Source organism: Diabrotica undecimpunctata, chromosome 3, assembly GCF_040954645.1.
Source record: "Diabrotica undecimpunctata isolate CICGRU chromosome 3, icDiaUnde3, whole genome shotgun sequence".
In the NCBI taxonomy this organism is placed as follows: domain Eukaryota; kingdom Metazoa; phylum Arthropoda; class Insecta; order Coleoptera; family Chrysomelidae; genus Diabrotica; species Diabrotica undecimpunctata.
Genome location: NC_092805.1, coordinates 121,067,948 through 121,095,027, shown reverse-complemented (window position 1 = coordinate 121,095,027; position 27,080 = coordinate 121,067,948). Strand labels below are relative to the sequence as shown.

At 32.4% G+C, this 27,080-nt stretch overlaps 2 protein-coding genes across 2 annotated transcripts in view; one reads left to right on the top strand and one right to left on the bottom strand.

Moving 5' to 3' along the window:
- Positions 1-126: 126 nt before the first annotated feature.
- LOC140437330 (dnaJ homolog subfamily C member 11) lies at positions 127-17,009 on the bottom strand. Its single transcript, XM_072526797.1, has 12 exons — positions 16,707-17,009; positions 16,470-16,599; positions 16,111-16,366; positions 15,826-16,028; positions 12,056-12,172; positions 11,905-12,000; positions 10,800-10,911; positions 10,628-10,744; positions 8,313-8,638; positions 3,985-4,100; positions 3,785-3,914; positions 127-326 (listed from the first exon to the last, which is right to left on the bottom strand). Exons 1-12 carry the CDS (start codon positions 16,776-16,778, stop codon positions 304-306), a joined length of 1,698 nt encoding a protein of 565 aa, XP_072382898.1. The 5' UTR covers positions 16,779-17,009; the 3' UTR covers positions 127-303.
- A 3,251-nt stretch (positions 17,010-20,260) lies between these two features.
- Positions 20,261-27,080, top strand: part of Pi4KIIIalpha (phosphatidylinositol 4-kinase III alpha) — a 102,402-nt gene continuing 95,582 nt past the window's right edge. Inside the window, exons 1-2 of the mRNA XM_072526796.1 lie at positions 20,261-20,482; positions 20,547-20,760. Coding sequence (XP_072382897.1) covers positions 20,393-20,482; positions 20,547-20,760 — 304 coding nt within the window. The 5' untranslated portion in view covers positions 20,261-20,392. The remainder of the gene's footprint in view (positions 20,483-20,546; positions 20,761-27,080) is intronic.

Genomic DNA, 27,080 nt, shown 5'->3' with positions numbered 1-27,080 from the left:
ACTTGATGAAAACGTTAAGAATAAAACTTTTGGAGTTCTTTTGATTCATTATATCCATTTTGTTCAAGTTTTCTCATTTCATTATGCAGTTACCTACGATCGGTAATGGATTGAAATAAAAAAAGATATTTGGGCAACAATTTTATTATTTTATAAAAAGATATCTTTCAACATCAAATAAAAACAAACAGTTCGGATATCAGGGGCACGAAAACAGTTACAATTTGCTCCTTTTATAAAATTTCTACAATTTTGATTCTCACATGGGATCTAATTTTACACTAAATGCAATCGCCCTTTTTACTACGTAATATTAGTCCGATGTGCTAAAAAATAAAATAAAAAAAGGTTAATGAATGTCATATACAGTAAAAAAACTTAGGGAAGAGGAAAAAATTGGAGAATGTATGAAAATATCAATAGGCACGTTTTGTAGATTATAGTGAAGTCTAAGATATTAAATTCTAGTTAGGTTTGAAAAAAATATTAGTGTCTCTACACCATAATGCCTACAAGAAAGCTAAATATAATAAAGAGAGGTAAGAAGAGCAAAAAGGGAATCTTGGACTAGGTTCTGCCAGAGAATTTCAGATATACCTGCCAGCACTAGAATCCACAAGAGTCTTTCCAAGAATCCGATATAGGGACCAGACCTACTTAAAAGCCTAGAAAACCTAGAACAACCTAAACGTCCTAGGAAAGAAGACTGAGAATTTTCTGCAATAAACATCAAACCGGAGAATGTAAAGTGGGTCATAAACTACTCCATTTAAATGGAATATTTCCTACCCTACTACAAAAAGGATTGGACATCTTATATTACCCTTATTACATATATGAATGGAGAAGGAAACGAAGATAGGAGCATAGAGAAGGCGGATAATACGCCAGGATGCCGGGCAAAAAAATACCGGAATCAAATCTAGAAAGATAATTAAAAATTACCCAGAGTTCTAAGGTACCAGATGCAATGCAGCCTAAATATGCTCGTAATTTCGAAAAGCCCTTTACATCCTCTTTCCAAGAAGGAACGAATGGGAGTTGAATAAAACGAATCTCATAATGAGAGTCTTTCCAAGAATCCGATATAGGGACCAGACCTATTTAAAAGCCTAGAAAACCTAGAACAACCTAAACGTCCTAGGAAAGAAGACTGCGAATTTTCTGCAATAAACATCAAACCGGAGAATGTAAAGTGGGTCATAAACTACTCCATTTAAATGGAATATTTCCTACCCTACTACAAAAAGGATTGGACATCTTATATTACCCTTATTACATATATGAATGGAGAAGGAAACGAAGATAGGAGCATAGAGAAGGCGGATAATACGCCAGGATGCCGGGCAAAAAAATACCGGAATCAAATCTAGAAAGATAATTAAAAATTACCCAGAGTTCTAAGGTACCAGATGCAATGCAGCCTAAATATGCTCGTAATTTCAAAAAGCCCTTTACATCCTCTTTCCAAGAAGGAACGAATGGGAGTTGAATAAAACGAATCTCATAATGGTAGATCAATGCAAATATATAGAAGGTTCTAAAACCGATGAAGGAGTTGGAACTGGGATATACAGAGGTAAATCAAGGCTAAGCCTTAGTAAAAGCCTCGGTAATTACTCTACTATCTTCCAAGCGGAAATATATACTATAGAAAATTAATTAAAATCCTTTGTAAAAGGTATATATTAAAATATATATATATATATATATATATATATATATATTTATACCTTTTATATATATGTATACATATATATATATATATATATATATATATATATATATATATATATATATATATATATATATATATACCTTTTACAAAGGATTTTGATTAATTTTTTAATATATGGTATACAGCCAAATACAGGAACGTAGATTCCTTGTGGATATACTATAGAGATGTGTCTGCAGGAACTAATAACGAGAAATTGCAGGGACAAATCTATAAAAATTATATCTGATAGCCACGCAGCATTAAAGACACTGTAATCGAATCTGATTGACTCACAAGTTAGTTTAGAACTGTTCTCAGAATCTGATTCGGATCGGAAAAATTAACAAAACAACTTTACTGTGGGTGTCTGGACATACTAGTATTGAAGGACACGAAAAAGCGGACCCACTTGCCAGGAAAGGGGCAACAGAAACATTCATAGGCCAGAACATGTCGTTGGCATATCAAGAAGCACATCCAAATCCAAAAGAACAATATCGGACTGGATAAAATGGTTAAAACGTAACTAGTGGTACAAACAAATGGGTCTCACATATTCAAAGGCTTTTATACATAAACTTTCCAAGAAGAGATCCAAAGATCTACTAGATAGGAATAAGAACGATCTGAGAATCACTCGTAGGTCTTCTAACAGGACACTGTTACCTCAAGGGGCACATGACCAAAATCGGATTGACAGAAAGTGCCAATTGCAGATTCTGTCAGGCCGGTGACGAGAAGGTGGAACACATTCTGTGCAAGGTTGGTTAGGATAAGACTCAATACATTTGAGCATTATCAACTAGAGCCCTACGACTTGATAGAAGTGTCACCTAAGGCCATAACAGAGTTTGTTAAAAAGACTGGACTAAAAAGACAACTTGGACCTAGTAATATAAGGAATAAGCCACAAGAGACCTCTTAGGGCGAGTGGAAGGATGGTTCAGCGCCCCCTCATATTGAACCTGATCTAACCTAACCTAACCATAATGTCTTCTAGTCCGAAATTATGATATATGAAGCTAAGTGTTAATAATAGTAGAAAAATAATTCTTAAATTAAAATATGCACGAACAATTGTAACTAGTTCAAAAAAATTAGTTCGAACATAAAGAAAACTTGACTATTAAAAAAAAAGAGGAGCCAATTCAAAATATTATAGAATCGGAGAAGTAGAAAATCGTGGAAATTTGTAGAATTGAGAATGTGCTAATGCATGCATAGCTTAAAAACTCCTATCCATTTTTAGTGTCCACGGTTCGAGTGCGTAGATGCACTGTCATAGGCACTAGCTCTACCTCTAATTATAACTGATAGATATAGTTTTGCGAATATGGTAATAGAAGAATAAATTAAAACTGTAAACCAGTCTACAAAGTTTCTGTAAACTGGTTTAAAGACGGATATGCAAAGAAATGACGAAAAGGACACATATATAAAGTCGTAGTGTATAATATTCAGTACATATTATATTATACAAGACGTTCAAGTACACAAAATGGGATTAAATAATATATTCACAGCAAAGAAAAAGCGCGCAAAATGCATGAAAACCACAGTAATATTTCCGCCTGCATATTTACTATTTACTTCAATGAAGGATCTTAAAATAGACCTTTTCATTCCAATTTTTTTGTGCATGCGTATAGTATCAGCCATTTTTTTCGTACTTTTTGTTGTAAACAAGCATGTTAGTTTAAATCAATAATATAAATAACAATAAAGTACCTGTGAATACATAATTAAGGTAGAAAAAATACTAAAGAAAATATAGTTATCGAAAAAAAAAATACGAAAATAAAGAAAAAAGTGCGTCAATTAGCAAATCATTTTTTTTTAATCGATTATTATTATGATACACGCAATAAATCAATTAAAGACATTATTAATTATTTTATAAATTTTCCAAAGCCACAAATTTTTTGTGTTGTTCTTGTTAATATTGTTGTTAATTGTAGGTTTGTATTTGTTGGCGTTCATAGTTCAAAATCAGGATTTGTTCACGTGTAATTGTTTAAGTGCACTTTTCCTTTGCTGTGGAGATATTAAAAATTGATAACTTACAAGTTTTTGGTAGTCGTAAAGGTTCAGTCTCTCCTACAGTAACTTCATGAGGTTGATCATGATAGTTGTAAATAATATGTAACATTTTTTCTTCACCTAATGCAGGGTCAAAGAAACCAGGTAGTTCAGACTAAAAATGCAATTATGATTATTAGTATGTACAAATCATAGAGAAAAATATTTGACAAACATTTGCTTACTTTGTTCTGAACATGTATTTCTAATTTACTATCTTTGACTAGACATTGTACAGGAATAGTAACATCTACAACTTCGTTGGTCATTTCGCTATCTGCTTGTTGACTATCACCACGATCTAGAAAGAATTAAAAAAATGTTATAGTGTATTAAATGCTTTATAAAAAATAAAAAAAAAGTAACTAGTTATACTTTAACTAAAATGAATTGATGCAAATTAGACTACGGCTCAATATGTTATGGTACTGCCAAAAAAACTAAACTCAATTCAAACAACGTCACTAAGAATTGCTCTGTGCGCATTTAGAACTAGCCCAACCAATAGCCTTCAAGTATTAGCTAACGAATTACCTTTACACTTACGAAGGCAATAATTGTCACTAAATTATGCAACTCGTATATCATCAAAATCCCATGCATTAAAATATCTTAAAACCTAAATGTATCAGTAATTACAAAAATAAACCTATGAACACACTCCCTTTTCATGAAAGAATCAAATTCAGTGGTTACGACTGTGAGCAGTTTAGTGCCATCATAAATCCAACCCAAAACTTTCCCTCTTGGTCAACTAGTCCACCAATTGTAAATACATCCCTTACTCACTATCCCAAAACATCCACTAACCCAACAGTAATACATCAATCATACCATGAAATAATATCCCTATATCCAAATTCTGATCATATCTACACTGATGCATCAAAAACTCAATCAGGACTAGCAGCGGCTTACAGCTATTTTAGAGGCACTGAAAGTTTGCAGAAGAAAATCCGCAACTCATTATATTATAATATCTGACTCATTAAGTACACTAAAAGCTTTACAGCAATTGTATCCATCAAATGAAATTATAATGCTAATAAAAAATGAACTCATACTACTATCAACAAAAAACATAGAAATAACTTTTTTATGGGTGCATTACACGTGGGAATCAGTGGAAACGAAGCAGTGGACCAACTTGCGAATAAAGCTGCACTAGATGAAAGCATCCCTGTGTCACACATGCTAACAAGAAACGACCATAAAACCTCCATTAAAAAACATACTACCAACGTATGGCAGAGTAACTGGAATTCCACATCCAACAAATTAAAAGATATTATAGAAACTGTCGGCACCACCTTACCACTCCCACTCAAACGTTGGGAACAAATGATAATAACTCGAGTACGATTAGGACATACTATACCAACCCATATTCACTTAATAAATAAAGAAGCCATCCCTTTCTGCCACAACTGCAAGATCCAAATCACTGTGAAACATATTCTGTTAGAATGCAAAACATACACCCAAGAAAGAAGAAAAAATAACCTCTCTACCAACATGAAGGATCTACTAAGCTGCCAGTTCAACCAAGTGCTGAAATATTTGAAAGACATTAAATTTTACAGTGTTTAATAGAATATATTTAAGTTATATATACATTGTAACAAATTGAATACTTGTAATTTGTGTTTGTACCCCCTGCTAATAACTCTTAGTAGTTGATGCAGGGTCATTTTTGTTTAAATAAAAAGAGGACTAGTGAATGGGTACTACGTGTTTTTGAGTTACTTTGTAGTCTCAAAAAGTTTTGTCACCTACAATCTAATGTCTCGCAGTCGTGCAAGATGTGGTTAAGTGTTTTAGGTTCTCTGCTACAATGTCTGCAGCATAAGTATTCCTGAAATAGAGCGATTATATGTAGGTCTTACTTGGCTGGTGCATGTATAGTAAGTTCTATTGCTGTTAATTTAGTTTCACATTTTTCTGTAGCACTCCCGATTCGTTAGTATATGTAGTATACATAGTAGATAACGCTATCTCATTATAAATTCTCATTTTAATTTTCAAGTTTATTTCTTTTTTTCCTTTGGAAGTCTAAATCGATTTTCCGCTATCTGATATTATGCTTCCTAGGTATCCATAGGCCGTTGAATGAACAGTCTGTTCATTAATTTATTGGACTATCCGATGTTTACGTTTTTTGAATATGATCTTCCTCCATGCATTGGGCTTCCTTTCTCTCATAGAATCCCTTTCTCTCATAGAGCCTTCCAGGGCCTACTGCCTTACCATTCTTCATCCTGTTTAAAGCTTTGACAACCTCACCTCCCGTTATCTCCGGTATTACATCTCATTTTGGGTCCCGCATCCCCTGTCTCTCCTCTGGTGTTCTTCGTTTAGCAACTTTCTAAAGTACACATAATATCTTTGCTTTATTTCACTCCGCTCTTTTAATCTGTCGCACGTGAGTCAAGTCATTTGATTTAGCAATACTGTCTAACCTGGTCATCCCTTTCGGTGTTTTTAACTCTTCATACATCTTTACACTTTGTTTCCCTCTTTGCTACCTTGTATGTACATTTACCTTCTTTCTTCACCTCGTTTAAACCTATCATACCTCTTTCTTCTTCCTAACCTTCTGTTGCACTTTATTGTTACACCATTTTAAGTTTCTTTGTCCCTACGAGGTCGTTTACCGGATGTTTTTCCTAGCACTTCCTTTCCCACTTGTATGACCACTTTGTTGTTGACTTCAGTTATTTACCGTATCTTTTTCCTCAAACTCTTCCATCATTCTTCTCTTGAAGACTTTTGCCAAATCCTTATCCTTTAACCTCCACCACTTTACTTTCTAGTGTCCTACTTACTTTCCTTTCCGCCTCACCTTTATCTCTGTATCCACTATCAGCTGGCTCCTTCTACATAGCACAAAATCTATCAGACTTTCTCTTCTCCCGCTATAGGTAACATACTGGTCTTCACATACAAGTCAATCACATTATTTTCTTCATTTCTTATTCCCATCCCCCAACATCCATGAACTCTTTCTATTCCCGCTTCTTCTCTACCAATATGTCCATTCAAATCACCTTAAATAAAACACTTTTCGTCTACAGAAATCTCTACCATTTTTCCTGTTCTTCACACCCTACCTTTGGGGCGTAGGCACATACGATGTTCACGTTGGTATTGCCTGTATTTAGTTGGACACTCATTATTCTATTACTTCGTCTTCTTCTGGAATGTTCCTTTCATTCGTTGTTCAAAATAATACCCACTCCATTTCTGCCTCGACTGTTCGCACTACTGAATATTAACTTGCATCTATCTACAAGATCTCTCAATTTATTATCTTTTCAACGAGTTTCTCGCACAAAAGTACACCAATCCTTGTCCTCTGCATGAAATCGGCAAGCTCTCTTCCTTTACCTGTCATACTTCCGACGTTGAGAGTTGCAATCCTCAGGACTAGCTTCTTTGGCCCTTCCATTCTCTAAGGGGCGTCTCCCTAGCTCACTTTTCGCAGGGATCTAGGCCGTAACTGCGCGTTGCTTACGAGGAATGACTTAGTTCCGTATTCCTTCCTTCCATGGATTTAGCAAGGTTTCTACTGCCCTTCCTAAAGCAAACCCTCCTGATTTATCTGGACTTATGATTGACACTGATAGCTACTGAGCTACTTAATCCAGCCAGTCACTACCCGAGGCGAAGTTTTTTTTTCATTCCTATTTAAATTATTTCTTTTATATGGTGTGTACATAATTCATTTTTGTGAATACGAAGGAGAAGTATGCAAAGTAATACTTTGCATACTCCTCAACTATATACTCTTTTTTAAACTTGTTTCATCTTTTATTCGACATATCTGTTTCCTCTTTCTCCATTTTAAAGGTCTGACCATTTTGCAAAAGTTTCCTTTTGTTTTTTATTGATTGCTAACTTCATTATTCGAATAACGTGTTTTTAATACTTTTTTAAAGTTCTACTTACACATGTTGCTTTAACTTTATTAAATAGTATGTATCTAAATATTTCCCATTTTTCATTCATTGTGTCTGACTTACATGTTCTTGAAATTTTTCCTGTGTTGTTTAGATATTTCTCCTTTATCTCTTTATTTTTTTGTTTATACATCTAGATTTCCTATAAAGCTTTATTCTTGTTAGTAGTTATATAATTCTATACATTCATAACACAAAAATAGAAAAAAAGATAGTTATTGATATTTGAAATACACACAAATAAAAATGACACGTTATGCGAGATGGCAAAAGTGTAGAAAGGCTTAAGTCATAAAAATGAAAACAGCAATGTTCTTATGCTTAAAATACATTCGCCCAAATCAAATGAAATAACATACATAACAAAACCACAAATACATACAATGTAGTTTGGTTACTTGTTAGTGTAATAAATAAAGTTGCACACAGTAGAATAAAAGGCTCCAGTTAAAATATATAAAAAACACTGTTTAAAATCTTTTGACGAACTCTTGAAATCCAAGACTATGTAAAAATCTTAAATAAAACCAGAAGTAACTGAAAAGAATACACACCTCTTATTATTCTTCCATAAATTGCTTTAATAATAACCAATCCTTTCTTATTGCTCTCATCGTCTCTTATCCTATTGTAAGTAGCATGCATAAGATCCTGAGCTGCCATTGCCTCTCGCCGCTTTTCCAACAGCTTATTGTAGTTATTTTGCTTTTGTTTCTCTACTTTTTTGTTCCTTTCTTCTCGCAAGAAAGGCTCTACAAATCCTTTTTTAACTACTACATATATCACTAAAGGCACTATGGTGGCATAAAATATAGGCGCCGGCATAATTTCTTCACAAAGGTGGATCGGAAAGGAGTAGGTCTGTGATGCCCTTGTCAATCTAAAAAAAAATAAAGGTTATATAGATTCTGCAAATTATCTAATAAGTAGTGTTTAGTATAAATATTGAGTCGTCCATTTTAACAAAACACAAACCTTCCTTTTCCACAATAGCTTTACCTAACTTAACAATCCACCTCTATGTTATGAGTTATCAGCAGAGTAATTCTGGCACTGGCCTACTTAGATGTGAGAGTCATTTACTCCAAAAATGGCTTGCTGACGTCCAATGTACCAGTGATAGAATAGTTAATAGTCTAAAACTATTTGAATACTTGAGTGAAAGAAATAAGTCATCATCATTCAGCGTATAAATTTGTCCACTTTTTGGCTAGATCCTAGCCTCTCTTAGCGTTCATAGCTCTCTATCTTGTGTACTTTATATTCAGTTTTTGTGTATGCTTCGCAATTTGTCAATCCTATTGGAGGACACCCCCTATTGCTAGAGGCATCTTACTAGGATTTATGTATTTGAAATCCAATCTCTTCAGAGATAGGTCCAACATTCAATGTTCCATTGTATAAAGTGTAATGTCTTATCTTATTGAATGGTCTTTTTGTCAGGATTAGATTCTAGCACCCTATGCGAGAAGAACAGGCAGGTCAAAATGAATGAAAAATTTCTGTTTAAGACATATGGGAAGAAAAGGAAAAAGATAGTAAAGATTTGATTTCACGTACAGTGCGTCTGTGTATCCGCTTATACGTATTTCGCCCTAATAGGGTTCTTCAGAGACGGATATTCATAGTCGTTCTGAACGTGAAAGTAAATCTTTTCTGTCTTAGGAAGCAACTCTAACATGGCTTCGTATAGACGCAAATAGCGACATCTGATATTAATATTGATATATTTGGTTTCAAAAATTAGTTTACAGATTTTACATATGGGAAGCTTTGATTTCAGTGTGTCTCTCAAGGTACCAAAGATGATAGCCCATGTCAATCTCTGGTACAATTTGATTGTGTGATTATCTCTACTAATACGTATTTCGTGGATGTTGTGTTTTATAGATATATGTTTTATTATTGTAATATCGATGATATATTTTATAGTCTGCTAAAGCTTGAATCATCTTATGCTGGGTGACTGACTGGGTGAATGCTTTTTCATCATTCACGAATATTAAGGATAGTGGTTTATTGTACTCCTCAGTTTTCTCTACAAGGACCTTGAGGACATGTAACTGTTTCATATCCTGATCTAAATCCTTCTTTCTCACGAAGTTAGTTTGGAATTTAGTCTACTGATGATAATCTTCGTGAAAAGTTTGTTGGTATGCGATAACAAAATTATATAATCTATTATATTATACTTAATCTATTATACTTCATGGGAATTAACCATGATGTTAATTTAAAATACGTTTATTTTGATGTTACAATTTCCACTTCTAAAATCGATCTCAAAATACCTTAAATATTTCTGAAGTGAAAATCTAAATGTCAAAATAAACATATTTATAATGAAGATTGTGATTCATTTCCGTGAAATATTGTAGATAATATAGAAATGCCATAATAAAATGGTTTCAGAACCATATTATAGGTCTATAGTTCTCAATGTTCGATTTTTCAAATCTTTTTCTGTACTTGCCACCTGTCCCATTGTTCTCTTCGGTCTTCTCATAAGCTATTTATATCTTCACTCAGTCCTTCTTCCTTTTCAGTCTTGTTGGCATATTTTATTCCTGTCACAATGCCTTAGTTGAGTTTTTTAGGTTCACTTTTTCTGTATACTGTATGTCATTTAATTTTTAACTTGTTGAAAAGGTAGTATATTAACCATTGATATACGAATGGATATGTTCCTCATTCACATCTGCAGAAAGCTCTATGTAATGAAGCCAAAGGGCTGAAATATGTATAATACAGTGGGAAGTATACTTTGAAATTAAAATTCCTCTAATTTAATTTTATATGTCTTATATATAATGACAATTTTAACATATTATATACATTTTAAATTAGAATACTTTGATATAATTCTTACCTAATTTTTAGTTTCACTCCCGAAGGCACTCCACACACAACTGCAAAAGCAAGATTACTATGTTTTGATATCTTCTTCTCTGCCCCATATTCTATAACGCCCCCAAATGTGCCTGCTCTAAAAAAAATCGAATCAGAAACAATAAGCTCTACTAAAAAAATGGTATCCTTACTTTATTGCTATCCTAAGTTTTAATTCCTGACTTAAAATTTTCCTCGTATATTGTAAAAGAACAAAAGAATGTGGTAAGCCGACTTGTATTGAAAAGTTGTATCTATTTTTCTCTGTAAAAAATGTTAAAAATATATTTAGTAAAAATATTACATTAGTTTTAGTCATTTACATATTTACACTGTGCAATTTCTCAAAGAAGTGAACATGTGTTATTTAATAAGCAATTTAATGCTTATATTTCAAAAGATACAGACATGGATATTTTATAGCAATAGCACTAATGTTACACCAATTACAATAGCAATTGATGTGACAATAGATATCATTGTCCAAAGAATCCAAGGCTGTTTTACCTTACATCAAGGTAACTATAGACATTGAATGAGTCTTATGTAACATAATGACTACATATATACCAATGCAGTCAATAGGATCAACACTAAGAAATGCAAATGACATCATTCTACTGGAAAATCCAAAAGTTTACAATATTTAGAGTAAAACAGACATCAGCTCCTGAAAGCCAATCGCAGCTATACCATTATATAAAACTGGAACAATAAGGAAAGCTATAGAAATTAAGACAAAAAAGGAATCTAAACAATAGAGATGATTCCCTCAATGCCCACCAATCATGGAAAGTGTTGGTTAAAATCCCAAACCAACATCAGAAAAACCAACTAGTCTCAAGAAATATGTGAAGCCAACTTTAAATTGAACCACTTAGAGCCGATGTTAGCGATCAGGAACATTGTTAACTATAGGGGCTGTTGGGAAAAGAGATTAGCTGATTGATAGTACTACTGATGACATTATGTGATGTCTAATTAAAGTAATTGGGGCCAAGCATGATAAATCAGTAGCTAGATAGCAGACATTTCTCTGATAGTGAATAGAGTTTTTTTAATAAGATTGAATGCAGCAACAGTTTATAGCTTAAAAAAAAGAGAAAATTGGTAAACAAATAATAAATATGTCGGCTATAGTTTGGTCCACAAAGATAATTATAATTTCTTCTTTTGCATTCTTAAACAGAAACAATAAAATTCCAATAATATTGAACATATTAATACATTACTACACTAAACATATTAATACATTACCTGTATCCCTAATGATTTGTGTGGTGAAAGCAGATCGAACACCTCCTTGATACGATAGGTATCCAACAGAATGCTTATCTACTTGCATTGCTAAAGCTAAAATAATAAATCTTTAGTAAACTGGTATTGTACTTCAAGAATGGTTTCTTACTTGACATTACTCCAGGTCTAATACCTTCTGGAGTAAATTGTAAAATTGTACCACCATTCCAAAAAAACCTCCTAGTGAGTGTTCTAAATCCTTTAAAAGATAATGCTGGTCCACTACCTAGAAATATGTGATATATGTATTAACTAAATCAATAAGAAGTTCACATCATATTAAAATATTTATTGTATCATAGAATCAGTTTTTAGAACTGTAGATTTCAAAGGAGTTGTTTGATTTCATAGACCTTTCCATATTGTGAGCTCTTTTTTGTATACTTACTCTATGTATGTTTAGTCTTAATATATTTAGGATTTTAGGAAACCCTAGTATCTGTTTCAGAGACACATTTATTACTGGTCAGGTAATACTAAAAAGACCTGTTGCAGATATTTAACAGAGTGAGTGGGTACTAAAATGCTGGAATTTTGCCAAACCAATGACCTGATAATAGGAAACACATTCAGTGAACAAACCATTAACGACAAATATACATTTGGCTGAAGAGAGAAATGAGAAAAGCTTAATCGACTATATAGTCTATACGAGAAACCTAGAACAAAATATAAAAAACATCTTAACGGAAAAGGAACCCGAACTGTCTACACAACACAGGATGGTCACTGCAAAACTGGAGGATGAAAAAATGGAGGAAGTGGAAAGAAAAGAGTACAAGAAAGTAAATGTAAACAAACTAAAGATAAAAAGTTTGCGAGAATTTTACACGGAGGAAACTAACAAAAGACTGAGACAAATAGAGAGCCAAAAAGAAACATGGACAATGGAAGAAAGATGGAATACATACACTGAAGTATTAAAGACAACAGTAACTGAAGTGTGTGGAATCAAAAAATATAATAAACAGTTAAAAAGGACAAGGTGGTGGAATAAAGAAGTGAAGACAGAAATAAAAAAAAAGGAAATAGCATGGAAAAAATACCTCGAAACGGGATTAGAAGAAGATAAAGAAAAATACTATAGGCAGAGACAATTGGCAAAAAAGACAGTCACACAAGCAAAAACAAAAACATGGAAAGAATTTGGAGAAGAACTTCAAGAAGAATATATAACAAATAATAGAAACTTTTGGACGACAATACGACACTTAAGGCAGGGAAAACGAAAGGAAATAAACGCAGTAAGAGATACTTCAAACCAAATACAAATAAGCCCAGAACAAATAGCTAGGGTATGGAAAGAATATTATGAGAAAAAATTTGATACCGAAGTGATAAAGGAAGACAATATAATCAATGAAGGCGAAGAAAACACAGAGCCAGAGCAAATAAGTAGAGAAGAAGTAATAGAAGGATTATCAAATATAAAAATAGGCAAGGCAGGTGGAGAGGATGAAATTGAACCGGAAATGGTAAAATACATGGGAGAAGAAGGAATAAACTGGCTATGGAAAATATATAAAGAGGCGTGGGAAAAACAAACAATCCCTAAAGACTGGCAGAACAATATCATCGTGCCAATATACAAAAAAGGAGAACATGTAAACTGCGACAACTATAGGGCAATATGTCTGTCATCGGTGTGCTTTAAAATATATACGAAAATAATAGAGAAGAGACTGAGACAAGAAGTAGAAATGGTATTGGGAGAAGAACAAATGGCATTTAGACCGGGAAGACAGACAAATGACAACATATATATCATTAGAAACCTAATAGAAAGAAGCATAGATACGGGGAAAAAACTAGTATTAGCATTCATAGACCTAAGAGCAGCATTTGACACGATAGAAAGACATATTATAGGGAAATGCTTGAGGAAAATTAATGTACCTAATGCATTGATAAAAATTATAGAAAGTACTTACAAAGAGGTAAAAGGAAGGGTACAAATAACAGGGGAAAGATCGGAAGCATTTAATTGGAAGAGAGGTATTAAACAAGGAGATAGTCTCAGCCCTTTGCTATTCATAATAGTAATGAATGAATTGATAAGAAACACTAGAGTCAGAACTAATCAACTACAGACAATAATAGGTTACCGCATATTACAACCGGTAACAATAGAGTCCTTAATGTATGCAGACGACATAGTACTAATAGCAGATTCCGAGAATAAAATGCAGAAACTAATGGATATATGGGTAGAACAAATAGAACAACTTAAAATGGAGATAAACGAGGAAAAAAGTAAGATAATGATAATCAGCGGCAAAGGAGATAAGGAAGATAATCAAATAAAGATAAAATGTAAAAACTCAGAATTGGAAATAGTAACAACTCACGAATACCTGGGAAGTATAATAACTAATGATGGAAAAATAGACTGGGAAATAACAAATAGAGCAAAGAAATCAAACAAGTTATGTTATGCGTTAGCCCCAATAATGGGAAAAAGAGAACTTGCATGAGAAACAAGAATAAAAATATATAACACAATAGTGATACCGACTGTGCTCTATGCAAGTGAAAACTGGACAATTCTGGAAAAACATAAGAGCAGGATAAACGCAATGGAGATGAGACATCTAAGAAGGATAGTTGGAAAGACAAAATGGGATAGATTAAGCAACGAGACTATTAGGAGAATGGCTAACCAGGAACCGAACGAGACAAATGAACTGGTATGGGCATCTGATGAGGATGCAATCCAATAGAATAACAAGAAAAATTTATGAAGCAAAAAACATTGGAAAAGGAAAAAGAGGCAGACCAAGAAAAAAATGGATACAGCAAGTAGTAAAGGCGGGAAAACTTAAACAAAAATCACTCGAGGAATTGAAAATAATGGCAGGAAACAGAAAAGAATGGAAGAGGTGGGTAAATGGAAATTAAAATAGCTAACCCAAATCCGACACCCTGTTAGGGTAAAAGGAAGGGGAAAAAAAAGAAAGAAAGAAAAGAGTGGGTACTTCTGGGTAACAGACAAAAGTTGTGATAACTTTTTTGCTTGCTTTAGCCTGGAATGTTTTCCCACAAAGCTAAATTGTGTGTTTTGTCATTTTCAAACATCCTCCACTATGTGACTTTTTGGTATACAGTAGAATTATTTGTTCCAGTCAAAGGAATATTAGCTTCTTCAACAAGACTAATAACAAAGTTTGTTGTTGTGCTTCACCAGTTGCTTAATGAACTGTTTGTAGTTTTAAATTGTTATAGACAAGTTGTAGACTTCAGAATCTTCAGTGCAGCTTATTTACACTAAAATTTATCAATACTAAAGGAAGAAAAAATGTACGTCATGCGGGTGCTAGGCCTATTAACATTAGGCGTATGTTTATATGAAACTTCTGAAGATTTCATGGATTCAGTTAATACATTCTAAGCCTTCAAGAAAAATATCATTTAAATAAAACTATCATCCCGAGAGTTTTTCCCTCGGGTATATTTAAAAAAAAAGATATCTGTTACATCTTTTTACCCATCCATATGTGGAGTTACATTTCCTATTTCCTATAGGAAGAGGGATAACAGCAGAGAAAAAGAAATATTTAATATATTCAGAAATATAATCAGGAGTAAGTCTAATATGGTGACAGACTAATGTCCATTTATGAATTTTTACAAAGTAACAAAGAGATTATGTTTCAGTTTGTGATATAAACTACATCATTAAAAATATTAAAATATGTTTTGTTACTAATACATGGGCCTGAATCTTTGAACTTAGTTGTTAAAAAATGCTTTTGATAAGGAGGCATTATAATTTGTTTGTCCAATGAGTTAACATATGGCAATAGGTCTCACTTTCTACATTGTATTTCCCTTACAATTCCCATTTATAAAAAAAATCTGTAATTTATATAAAAACACTACCTGCTGTCATTTCCATCTCTGCCCAGCTTTTATGTGAAAATATGTGTCTCCAGCTTAAATTAATTCCTCCTCCTCCAGTTCCATTTTGGGTGTGTAGTTGCCCAGAAAGTGTACAAGAGTCTTTTTGAGTTAGAGGGAAATCTACAGATTGACTGAATTGCATTGAAGATACTTCTATGTTTGGAAATTGAGTTAGAAAGTCACTAAAATAAAGAAATCTAATTGCTTTATTCAGGTAAAGACAATACATTGATTTAAAACATTAAAGAGTCTATATTTCATTACCTTTCATATTCTTCATCCAAAAACTCATCATAATAAGGATTAAAAAGATCAGTAGCATTAACAGCTATAGTAACATTGCCTGTTGGATTGGTAGCTTGTTTTTTAAGCCTCTCTGCGCGTTCTTCAGCTAGCTGTTCATATTCAGCCCTTATTTCTGCAGGAGTTTTTGTTCTTTGTACTATTTCCCAACCTTCTGTTTCTAAACCTTTGGTGCCAAGAGAGTCATAAATAGCTCTTCTATGAGGATCTGACAAAACTGAAAATATATTTGATAATTTTACATCGTAGATATGTGTAAATCAAATTGTATTCTGCATTAAGCATATCCCTTTTCAATGTTATTAATATTTGTACTATACCTTCATAAGCCTTTTTGGTTTTATTAAACATAATTTCAGCTTTTTCTTTAAGTTCTGGGTCAACATGTTTATCAGGATGGTAAATTCGACTCAATCTTCTATAAGCATTATTTATTTCTTCCTTGGAGGCCTAAAATGTTTATTATGACAGTCTTTTGAGGTTAGTTCAGTGAAAACTTTATTCATGAAATTAAGTGATGTAATATGTAATAAAACTATCGTTAAATAATCACTTACCTCTTTAGGTATGTTTAAAAAGGAATAATAATCCTCTTCCATTACATTTTCATCTTCAGAATCTAAATCCATGTTTCAAATGAATCCAAAGTTTCAATGTCAAAGGCTTGTGACACCGAAATTCTTTTAAATACCTATAAAAGTTTACAGAAATCGCGTACCTTATTATTTTCGCTGGACTGTTATCTTTTAAAAAGGTATAGTAAATAACTAAAATTTTTAACCATAAATACTTTTATTATTTAACTTCAACCTTACTCTATTACATTTCAAGTTCTACTATTCGAATATATGCAACACATTTTACATTTTAATCAAACTTTAATGCCAACCTTTTAAAATTGGCACAAATATATGTCTTAAGCATATTTTAGATAGGTATATGTTTTAATGAAATATTTGGAGAAATTTTTCTTTTGGATTGTAGATTAATTTGTAGTAATTGCAAATACCATTATTAATTATACTAAATATGTATTTTACATATTATTGCAGACAAAATAAATGTATATCCAACCAGCAAGCAGCAAGGTCTCGAACATCCACTGACGTAGCAAATCTAATTACTAATTACTATAGGGTTTTAAAACATTAAGATTTCAAAAATCTAATGAAAATTATTTACTAATTCGGCGATTCTAACATGTACTCAGGGACTATTCAAGTATTACGTAAGTGCCGTAGGGGGCGGCGAAGTTTTTGCTTTGCTTATTTTTGATGATATGGCCACAGAATAAATAATAATCAGAATGCCCACTCTCAGATGCCGTCTTTGAAGTTTGTCAGCACGCGATCGCCATATTTTAGACAGAAATATAGACTCGAATTGAGAAATTTGTGACAAGATACGACAGAACTGTAATTTAAATTTTTAGAGATTAATAATTTAGTACATCTGGAATAATTTAATCTATTCTTCAACTAAAATGCATATTATGTCTGTAGTTGCCGTAAATAAATTAAACCGCGTTAATTTGTCTATGCACACCAGACAAAATGTCACTGAACAGCACTGGTTCCATTTAAAACATGGCTGATTACGCTGATTCGGTCTGCGCGAGCGAGATGCGCGTACTTATTTTTTCAAACAGAGTGGGCATTCTGATTGTTTATTATTCTGTGATATGGCGTTGAGGAGGTTCAAGTTGGTTATTACGTCAGCAGTAATTATTTACTTTTATATATATATATATATATATATATATATATATATATATATATATATATATATATATATATATATATATATATATATTATATATATATATATATATATATATATATATATATATATATATATATATATATATATATATATATATATATATATATATTGCCACCCACACATTTTACATTTGAAAGTGGCGTTACAATTAATGAATATTTAGAAAGATCCAATTTCGCCTTTGCAGGAAATATGTTAGCTTCTGAAGTATGGAGTACAATGGAAATTGATGTCTATAATGTTACTGCAAAATATGTTGGGCCGGGCGAACAAGATCTTCCTGATTTCCCAGACATTAAATGGTATTCAGAACATGTGCGTAAAAGTTAATACTTGCTTCAAATTGTAAAAGTAGAAACGGAATGCTGTCTTCCAAAAAGTGGTCTATTTAGATTACTAGACAACAGGTTTCTTCCACCATCAGTAAAAGTAAAACAAACAGTTGAAGACTGGGTTTTGAATTATGGAGGGTAATTTCTCAATCTTCCAGTTAATTTAGGTCTACGCTTAAATGTTTAACTCAAACTTTTGTGTCCCTTCACTGGCGCATATCCAGTAAGGAAGCTTGTTATGACTCTGAGCTGATTTCTGCTTTCCCCGATCTCTTTGATATTCCATTCAAGTCCATGCTGTAACTGCAGTCAGAGTCTGTATCTCTATCGGTGCCATTAAATTTGCTATGGGCTAGGAGTGACCAAATCATCCGCATAGCCGAGGACATGATGTCCTCGTTGCTGGGTCTAGCTATCCATGACCAGATTCCACAAGAGAGGAGATAAGACTCCCTCTGCGGACAGCCTCTGGCTATCAACAGAAAGTATTCCACCCTCTTTACGAGATATTGAAGTATTTGGTATGCACCCCAGTTCTAAGCTAGTCTTACTTCTTTCACTACACCCTAAGCTAAAAATATAATTTATGGTCGCTAGTCGTGCTACTGTGAGTCTAGTTTTGGTTTAGATTACGAAAAGTCTTTATATTTTTGGTATGTACTCCAGTTCTAAGCTATCCTGTAGTATCACAGAATATAGTAATAAGTAAGTACACAATTTTTTGAACAGAAGTTCATTTCCTCCATGGAGAAATATTGGATCAGTCTGTAGCCCTGAAAAGTTGTTTCAGGGTTTTTGACGTGACAACGTCTTAAATTAGGTTGTGGCTCGGAGTCACTCATGAAAAAGTGTAACGCCCGCTCACGTCTGTTACGATGAGTCACCGAACGAGAGAGAGGCCCGCCGGACCGGCGAATGCCTTGCGTCTCTCTCCCACTCAAACATGATCGGTCCGCTGCGCGCGCCGCACTAGAGAATTAGGCGCGTTGGAAATTAGTTAAGTTTAAGTTTACATGTACAATGTTTTAGTAAACAAAATATATTTCTATAGTTAAAATTTATGCAATTCTTATTTTCATTCAATTCCTTGTTCCTATTGTGCAATTTAATAATATTCATATCAATAAATATTCTACCGAGAAAAAGACGTTGTCACGTAAAATCTTCGCCCGTAAAACCGACTTTACAGGCAACCGATTTTTTTATTATTCTGAGTGTAGTTACCTGACTCCTTTTGGAATTAGAGTATACTTATCTGATTTTGTTGGAGAAAAATTTTTTGAACCTTAATATTTCTACAGTCTGTTATATCTCCTCGCAGTTGAATTATATTCAATCAGAGCTTTGCGCTAATCACCCACTTGATCTTTTGGCAAAATTAAAATTTCGTCTAATAACTGCTGTCCTTTGATTTGTAAGCTTGTTATTCAACCAGGTTACTTCCTGTTGGAATTCCTCACTGTCTCCTCACATTGTCTTAGAACGCCGAGATGACAACCTCTTGAAATTGTTCGTGGGCCATATCTAGGTCTAGTGTATGCCTTGTTATCCCTCTAACCCTACCTAAATAGGTATTCATACTATGCTCTTTATTTTTACCGTCGATAAATCTCTAGAACAGAAATTCAACAGCAGTATTTTAATTTTAATCCAGCAAATTTTAACACCAAGCTTTTTATCCTGGTAGACCCAGGACTCTTGTATCGATGTTACATCGAACCTTCTCGTAACAACAGTTTATGTGGACCGAAGCTAAGTTTAGCGATTGCCCTAAACTTTTTTTCATTCATTGATAGTTAATCCTTAATATTTTAATTCAATTAATGCTTCTAAAAAGGAATTACGTTAAAATTTCTTTTATGCATTGAAGTTTTCATTTGCACAATAACGCTTTTAAAAGTCCCTCCATCCCTCAGTCGATCAAATATTTGTCCGCCTATGACAAGACTTCCTAGAAACGTATCTAACTTTACGTTAGTAAGAAATGACACTGACTTCTGGTAGTAGATAAATGTCAGTATTTGTCAAGTCAAAGTTATTGAATAATACTATTTAGCACAGTCAATAAATTGTATTCGAAATGATTGGGATTTATTGAAATAATATTAAATGATTCTGAATTATACGCAATGACTAGAGACGATAAATTATTTTTTCATAAAACAGTACAACATTTAGCACGATCCTTAGCTTGTATAAAAAATGCTCCTTGGAGTAAAGTAAGTTTAGAATATATACAACTGAGAACTTTGATCTTTAATTTAGTAATTTTGTCATTTTCAGATACAAACTTTGTTTTCATTGTGTCCTTCAGATCCACAAAATGGTACATTTATTCTAAGTTCTAGACAACAGGATGCCGTCATAGCCCTCGGAATTTATTTTTTGGAATCTGATCTTCAACATAAAAATATTATATTGCCATATTTTTTGAAGCTAGCCCGATTAATAGAAAAAGCACAATGGCTGGACGAAATTAAACTTAATCCAACAGACAGTTAGTATATTAAATATAAAGTTTTAGTATCTTGGGTATTCCTTCATTAGTTCATCACTGGTTTTTATTAGTTGATTTTTATTAATGGAGACACTTTTGTTTATGAGACCCTTAAGAATAAACTATTTATGCACATAAATGTTACTTTGAATACTTACAACATAAATACACAAATAAAAAAGTGTTAATATATAAAAGGAATATTTATAAATGCATTACCTAAAATAATTATTTACTTTAGTTTGTGCCTAATCTAAAAATTTCCTTTTGAATGAGTTTATTATGAATGTCATAACAAGTTGGTATCTTTTAATACTCCAGTAATGATCAGCCATCATGTTTGCATGTCCTGTCTATTCTTGCACCTTATGTTTTAACTTTGTTCCCAGCAAAATAAGATTTTTGTCTGTAAGCAATCAATTAAAAGACTTCTTTGAAAGGTTTAAAGGCTAAAGGTTTAAGTTTCTTTCACGCTAAATACTCAAATCAATACTGAAGTTAATAATACTTCCGGATATGGAATAGGTTATCTTGCTGAATGCCAATTGGGATATGTCATCATCATCATCATCATTTTGGCTTTACAACCCTGTGTGGGTCCTAGCCTCCCCAAGAATTTTCTTCCAGTCATCCATATCCATCGCCTTCCTCCGCCAAGCATGTATTTCCATATTTCTCATATCTTGGTCTATGTTATCTAGGAATCTTGTTCTGGGTCTTCCTCTTCTTCTTTGACCAATAGGTCTATCAGAAGCGCTTTTCTAGCTGGGTCGGTTTGCTCCATCTGCATTACATGGCCTACACACCTGTAGACCTCCTATCTTAATGTGTTGTACGATATCTGGTTCCTGGTATATTCTATAGAGTTTGAAATTGTATAGTCTTCTCCAAATTTTCATGTTCTGCTTCATAGATTCGCCTTAGTATTTTTCTTTCATTAGACAAAAGTGGCAATCGTCAATGGTTTTTTGGTTCCCTCTATTCAAGTGGAATCCCAAATTTCAAACATCCCCTTTGTCCATTTGTCCACTGGTTTTCTATTCTCTTTTAATATATGTTTATCAGATGTATAGTAAAAAACTTCTGAATGATTAACACAACTAGCTTGATTCTAAAAATGATGCTTTTAATAAAATTTCTTATAAAACGTCCTTGCAATAAATTTTTAACTGACTTACAGTTCTTCTTCTTAAGGTGCCTTCTCCATTACTGAAGGTTGGCTATAACTACAGCAAATTGCTCTCTATCTTGAGCTGTTCTTAGTATCAAATGTCCATGCCTGTCCAGTCTCTTACATTCTTCAACCAGGAGCATTTTCTTCTTCCTGGACCTCTTCTTCCTTGCATTTTCCCTTCCATTATAAGTTGTAGGGAGTTTTATTTTTCTCCTTTGTAAATATGTCGTAGATAACTCGGTTTTCTGTTTTTTACAATATTTAGGAGTTCTCTCTCAGTATACAATCTTCTTAGCACCTCGTTGTTGGTCACATGCTCTGTTCAAGAGATCTTCAGCATCCTTCAAAAAATCCACATTTCAAAGGCTTCTATATGCCTCATACTTGTAATTCTGAGAGTCCATCTTATAGCAATATGGAGTAAATAAACGTTTTTACAAATTGGTATCGGATATCCAACAATAACATAGTGTTTATTAGGAATTTTTTCATTCGTTGAAATGTGGACCTAGCATATTCTATATGAGCACATTATTTGACCTCTTGGTCAAGATTGTTTGTTAATTACAGTTCAAATGTAGATATTTTTATAGATATTTATGCATAGGCTATTGATTATGTACTTTAGAAATGAACTATAACGTTAAAGAGATTTTATTGTTTCATGTGGTTAATGGACCCTCAAATATAAACAAACCACACAGTGCTACCATTTAAAAATTTGAAACATTCATCATTAAATATCTCAGAGCCATCTCAAAAATAGATGATTTTTGTGTTTTTTTAAATCAAATGATTGTTTTAACAGTGTTCCACTTAATCAAAAATGGAGACAACTATTTTTTTTAACTTCATATTAATCAATCAAATTTTCCATATATATTATGAATTCCTGTTACGAATTACAACAATTTTTTCTGATTATGCTTGTCTAAATGGAGAATAGTGATCCTGGTATTTATGTTCAGTATATATGTTGAATAAATTTTGTTATCAAATTTAAAATGGTTTTTATAACAGAAATGATTATAAAAACCATTTTATATCCTTATCATAAGTTATGAGGTTTTATACAATGCAGATAATGATTCATAGACATGAAATATTTTGCTTTACCATTATTTTATTTAATTTATTTTATTCAAGGACATTCTACACTGATTTTGTCATTATGCTAATGAAGTAATGACCACTTTCCTCTGGCTATATAATTAAATTCGTAATTATTTTTACCAAATGAATATATCCATCATACATGTTTTAGCGACATTATAATTTATAGATTTCTATGAAGGTAAATGCAAAAAAACATCTGCTTTAATAGATATCCATGTCGTTCTGTGGGTTAAATGTTAAATATAATTAGACAACATTAAATTGACAACATGTACTTAATTTTTATTATTAAAATGTTCACTTTTTATGGATATCCATAGTTCAAATTCTTTGTCATTCCCTGTCAAGGAAAAAAAACTGATAAGATCTTATACAATTATTTAAAGATTCTAAAAGGTATATGAGCGGTAGATGATGACAATTCTGTGAAGATGTACAGCTAATTTTGCTTTGTTTTTTATTAAACAATTATAAAAAGTGAAAAAATATTTTTTGCTAATAAAATGTTTCTTATACATTTTAGAGCAAAATGGTTAAAATAAAAGTTGAAGATCATAAAAGGTTCTTTAATTTTGATAGTTTCCGAATTAAAATACATTGACTGAAATAATTGCAAAATCTCTTATTTTTGCAGTAATTTATAATACTATTATATAATATAACTGTTAATAACTTTAGTTTTGCATAATAACATTTAATATAACTACTCTAAATTGTGGAACTTAACAAGATATTAAAGTGTGCTAAATTTCAACAGATCATCTTAATAGTTAATAAGCTATACAATTTGTTTATTCCCGAGAGTGATTATTTAAACAACTGTACTTGCTCAAACAGTCACCCTAGAGGTAATTTGTAAATCGCAATTAATTCTTTGAGGCTTCATTTTTAGGGTATATTAAAAAATTTATTAAATTCAATTAAATTTATTATTAAAAAATAGTTGAGGTCTGACTTTTTAGTTTATAAACATTTATATTAACTTTGATATTTTTTCACACATTTTTCAAAAAAAAAACACAACCTTCTATGACCAACAGGAGACAAGATAACATTTTTTTTTTCATAAAATCATATTTCCATTGTTTATTAACATTAAGAGCTGAAAATTGACTGCATTCTAAATGGATCTAAATTTTATGATCCAACTTATATATGGCATATACAGTGAAGGAGTAAAAAGTTATAACCCTTTAAAATGATTGTACTCGTAAAATACTGCCACAGAAAAGTGGAGGAGAGAACTGTCACTAATAACAAATTTATTAAAATGTTAATTTTTTTAATGTACCTTAAAAATGAAGCCTCAAAGAATCGACTGCGATTTACAGAATACCTCTAGAGTCTTGGTTTGTGTAGTTTACAGGATTTTTGTAGTTTATCCCCTCTCTGGGATAAACAAATTGGATAACTTAAAAACTATTTTGTCGATCTGGATGAAATTTAGCACACTTTAATAACTCATTGACTGCTACAATTTCAAGTAGTTATATTACATGTCATTGTGTAAAAGACAAAGGTATTATCATTTATAAATTACTGCGAAAATAATTATTTTTTGCAAATATCTCAATCAATTGTTTATGTTTTTTAATTTGGAAACTCTTAAAAGAACTTTTTATGATCTAAAACTTTTATTGGAATCATCTTTCACTAAAATGTATAAGAAACGTTTTATAGGCAAAAAATATTTTTTTCACTTTCAAAAAAAAAAAAAAAAAAAAAAAAAAAAAAAGCAAAAGCATCTGTACTTCTTCACGGATTTGTTATCAGCAACCCCTTATATACTTCTTAGATTTTTATGTAAAATCAATGATTTTTTCACAGATAGACTGGTTTATCAGTATATTTTGGAGGAGACATCACTTAATTCCCTACATGGTTTAGATTTAATAATAACCTTTCACTACTCTGTTTTTTATTCCCGCAATTAGCTGACAGGAACTGTAGATTGATTTTTCTGGTGTTAGGAGGTATATTTTCCATTACACACTCAGAAATGACTATTTTTGATATATATTTTACTTCCTTATTCTATTCTTATACTATATCCATTTTGTCTGTGGTATTTCTTCTATCAAGTTTCAATTTTAATACTTATTACTCTTAAGTTAGGCAAATAATTTCTAACTATTGAACGGTGGGTGCCAATGGGTAACAATATAACTATCTCCAAAAGTTGGGAGCCTATATAGAACAATAAAACTCACAACTTTCTTTGGGAGCAAATTGTTAGGCCTCGTCTAGCTCAGTCTCTCAGGTGTGAGAACATCTTATCTTGGAAGTAAATCTGAAAAATGAGTTTGGCTAAAGGAAAAATAAACCAAGATATTAACTAATCATATTTATTATACATAAAAAAATATAAAATTGAAATTTTACTATTAAATTAAAATCAAAGCAAATCTTGCCTACAGCTTTACAAAAAAGATTTTTGGATGATACTTATGGCTTCTGATGTTGTCTTTAAGTAGTTAGACAGGATTGCAGAATGTATGTGTTGGCTGCTAGTTCATATTACCTGCAACATTAGAATCTGTACACTGTACATATGTATTATGGAATCTCCTAGTAGACTTAATAAAAGAAGTGGAAATGTTTTAACACTCAAAATATCGCCTTCTCCACACTCCATTGTCATTCACCACTCCATAGATTTGCTTTAGTACTTTTCTTCTGAAACATCCTAACATGTTTTCATTACTTTTTGTTGTAGTCCTGGTCTCTGAACTACATGTTAAAACTGGGCGTTTTGTTTTGTAGAGTTTTACTTTTATATTTCTCGATATAATTAAGGATTTAAGAAGGAGATTGAGTCCAAAATAGCATCTGTTAACCGTGCAAATTCTGAAGTTTATCTCTGTGGTAGTATGATGTTCTGTGTTAACGAGCGCTTCCAGGTATACAAATTCGTTCACTGCCTCGATGACGTCGTTTTCTATAACAAGGGTCGTAGGATTATTATTAGGTCGTGTTTATTATTAAACCCATTTTTGTAGCTGATTATTTTAGTGCTAAATACTCTAGATTTGTTTCAGGGTTGCAATCTGATAACTTGTCGATTTACCACCTCTGAAACCAGCCTGGTATTTTCCTACTATTCGTTCTGCATACGGTACCATACGGTGGTATAGTACTGTGGAAATATTTTATATGCTGTATTTAGAAGCGTAATTCCTCTGTGGTTAGAGCATTCAAAGATATCTCCTTTTTTGTCTAAGGTGCTAAAGTATTCCAATCACTGGGAGGGGGGGGGGGGGATTTCTGTATCCATATTTCTTTTATGAGCTGCTATAGTGCCATTATGGTATCGTGGCCAGCTCCTTTATATAGTTCAGATGCGGGGTGATTTGTTTCTGGCTAGTTTTTTAACTGCATCTTTAACTTCAAGAATCATTGGTTGTTCCTCTTTCCTCTCGTCTGTTCCGCGTACTTCATCTTTTTCGTCTTCGAAGTTTTCTTCTTTTTTCTCTTTATAAGTGCCTGGTTAAAGTATTCCACTTGCAATGTTTGGTACAAAAACACTTGGATGAACCCAAAACAAACCTTAATATTGTTCGGAAGCTATTTTCTTGTGGCATTTTAAAGTAATTACTATTTAATACTACAACCTTTAATTGTGGCTTATTCCCATTTAAATAGTAATTACAAAACAAACCTTTATTTGACTACATATCAAACACAACTATTTATTCTTTTACCTGTAACCTAACTTAAATATAATGCGATAATTAGCAATACATGAACGTGGCGAGTAGGGTTTATAATTACATGGCCAATACATTACATCACCTCACCCTAAAATTCTACTTAAAACTAAATTTAGGAACACAAAAAAACTTCTAGATACTATATTTGGAATCCAAAACGTTTTGGATCTTTTCTAGATCTTTATGGACGTCTATGTGGGATGCCTGACTCTTGGATAACATCACTATCATTTTGAGAGTCTAGCTGAGGCTCCCCACCTAGATTTCCCGTTGAGTTTGTAGCGGATTGGATAACATTTTCCACGTTATTTTGAATATTA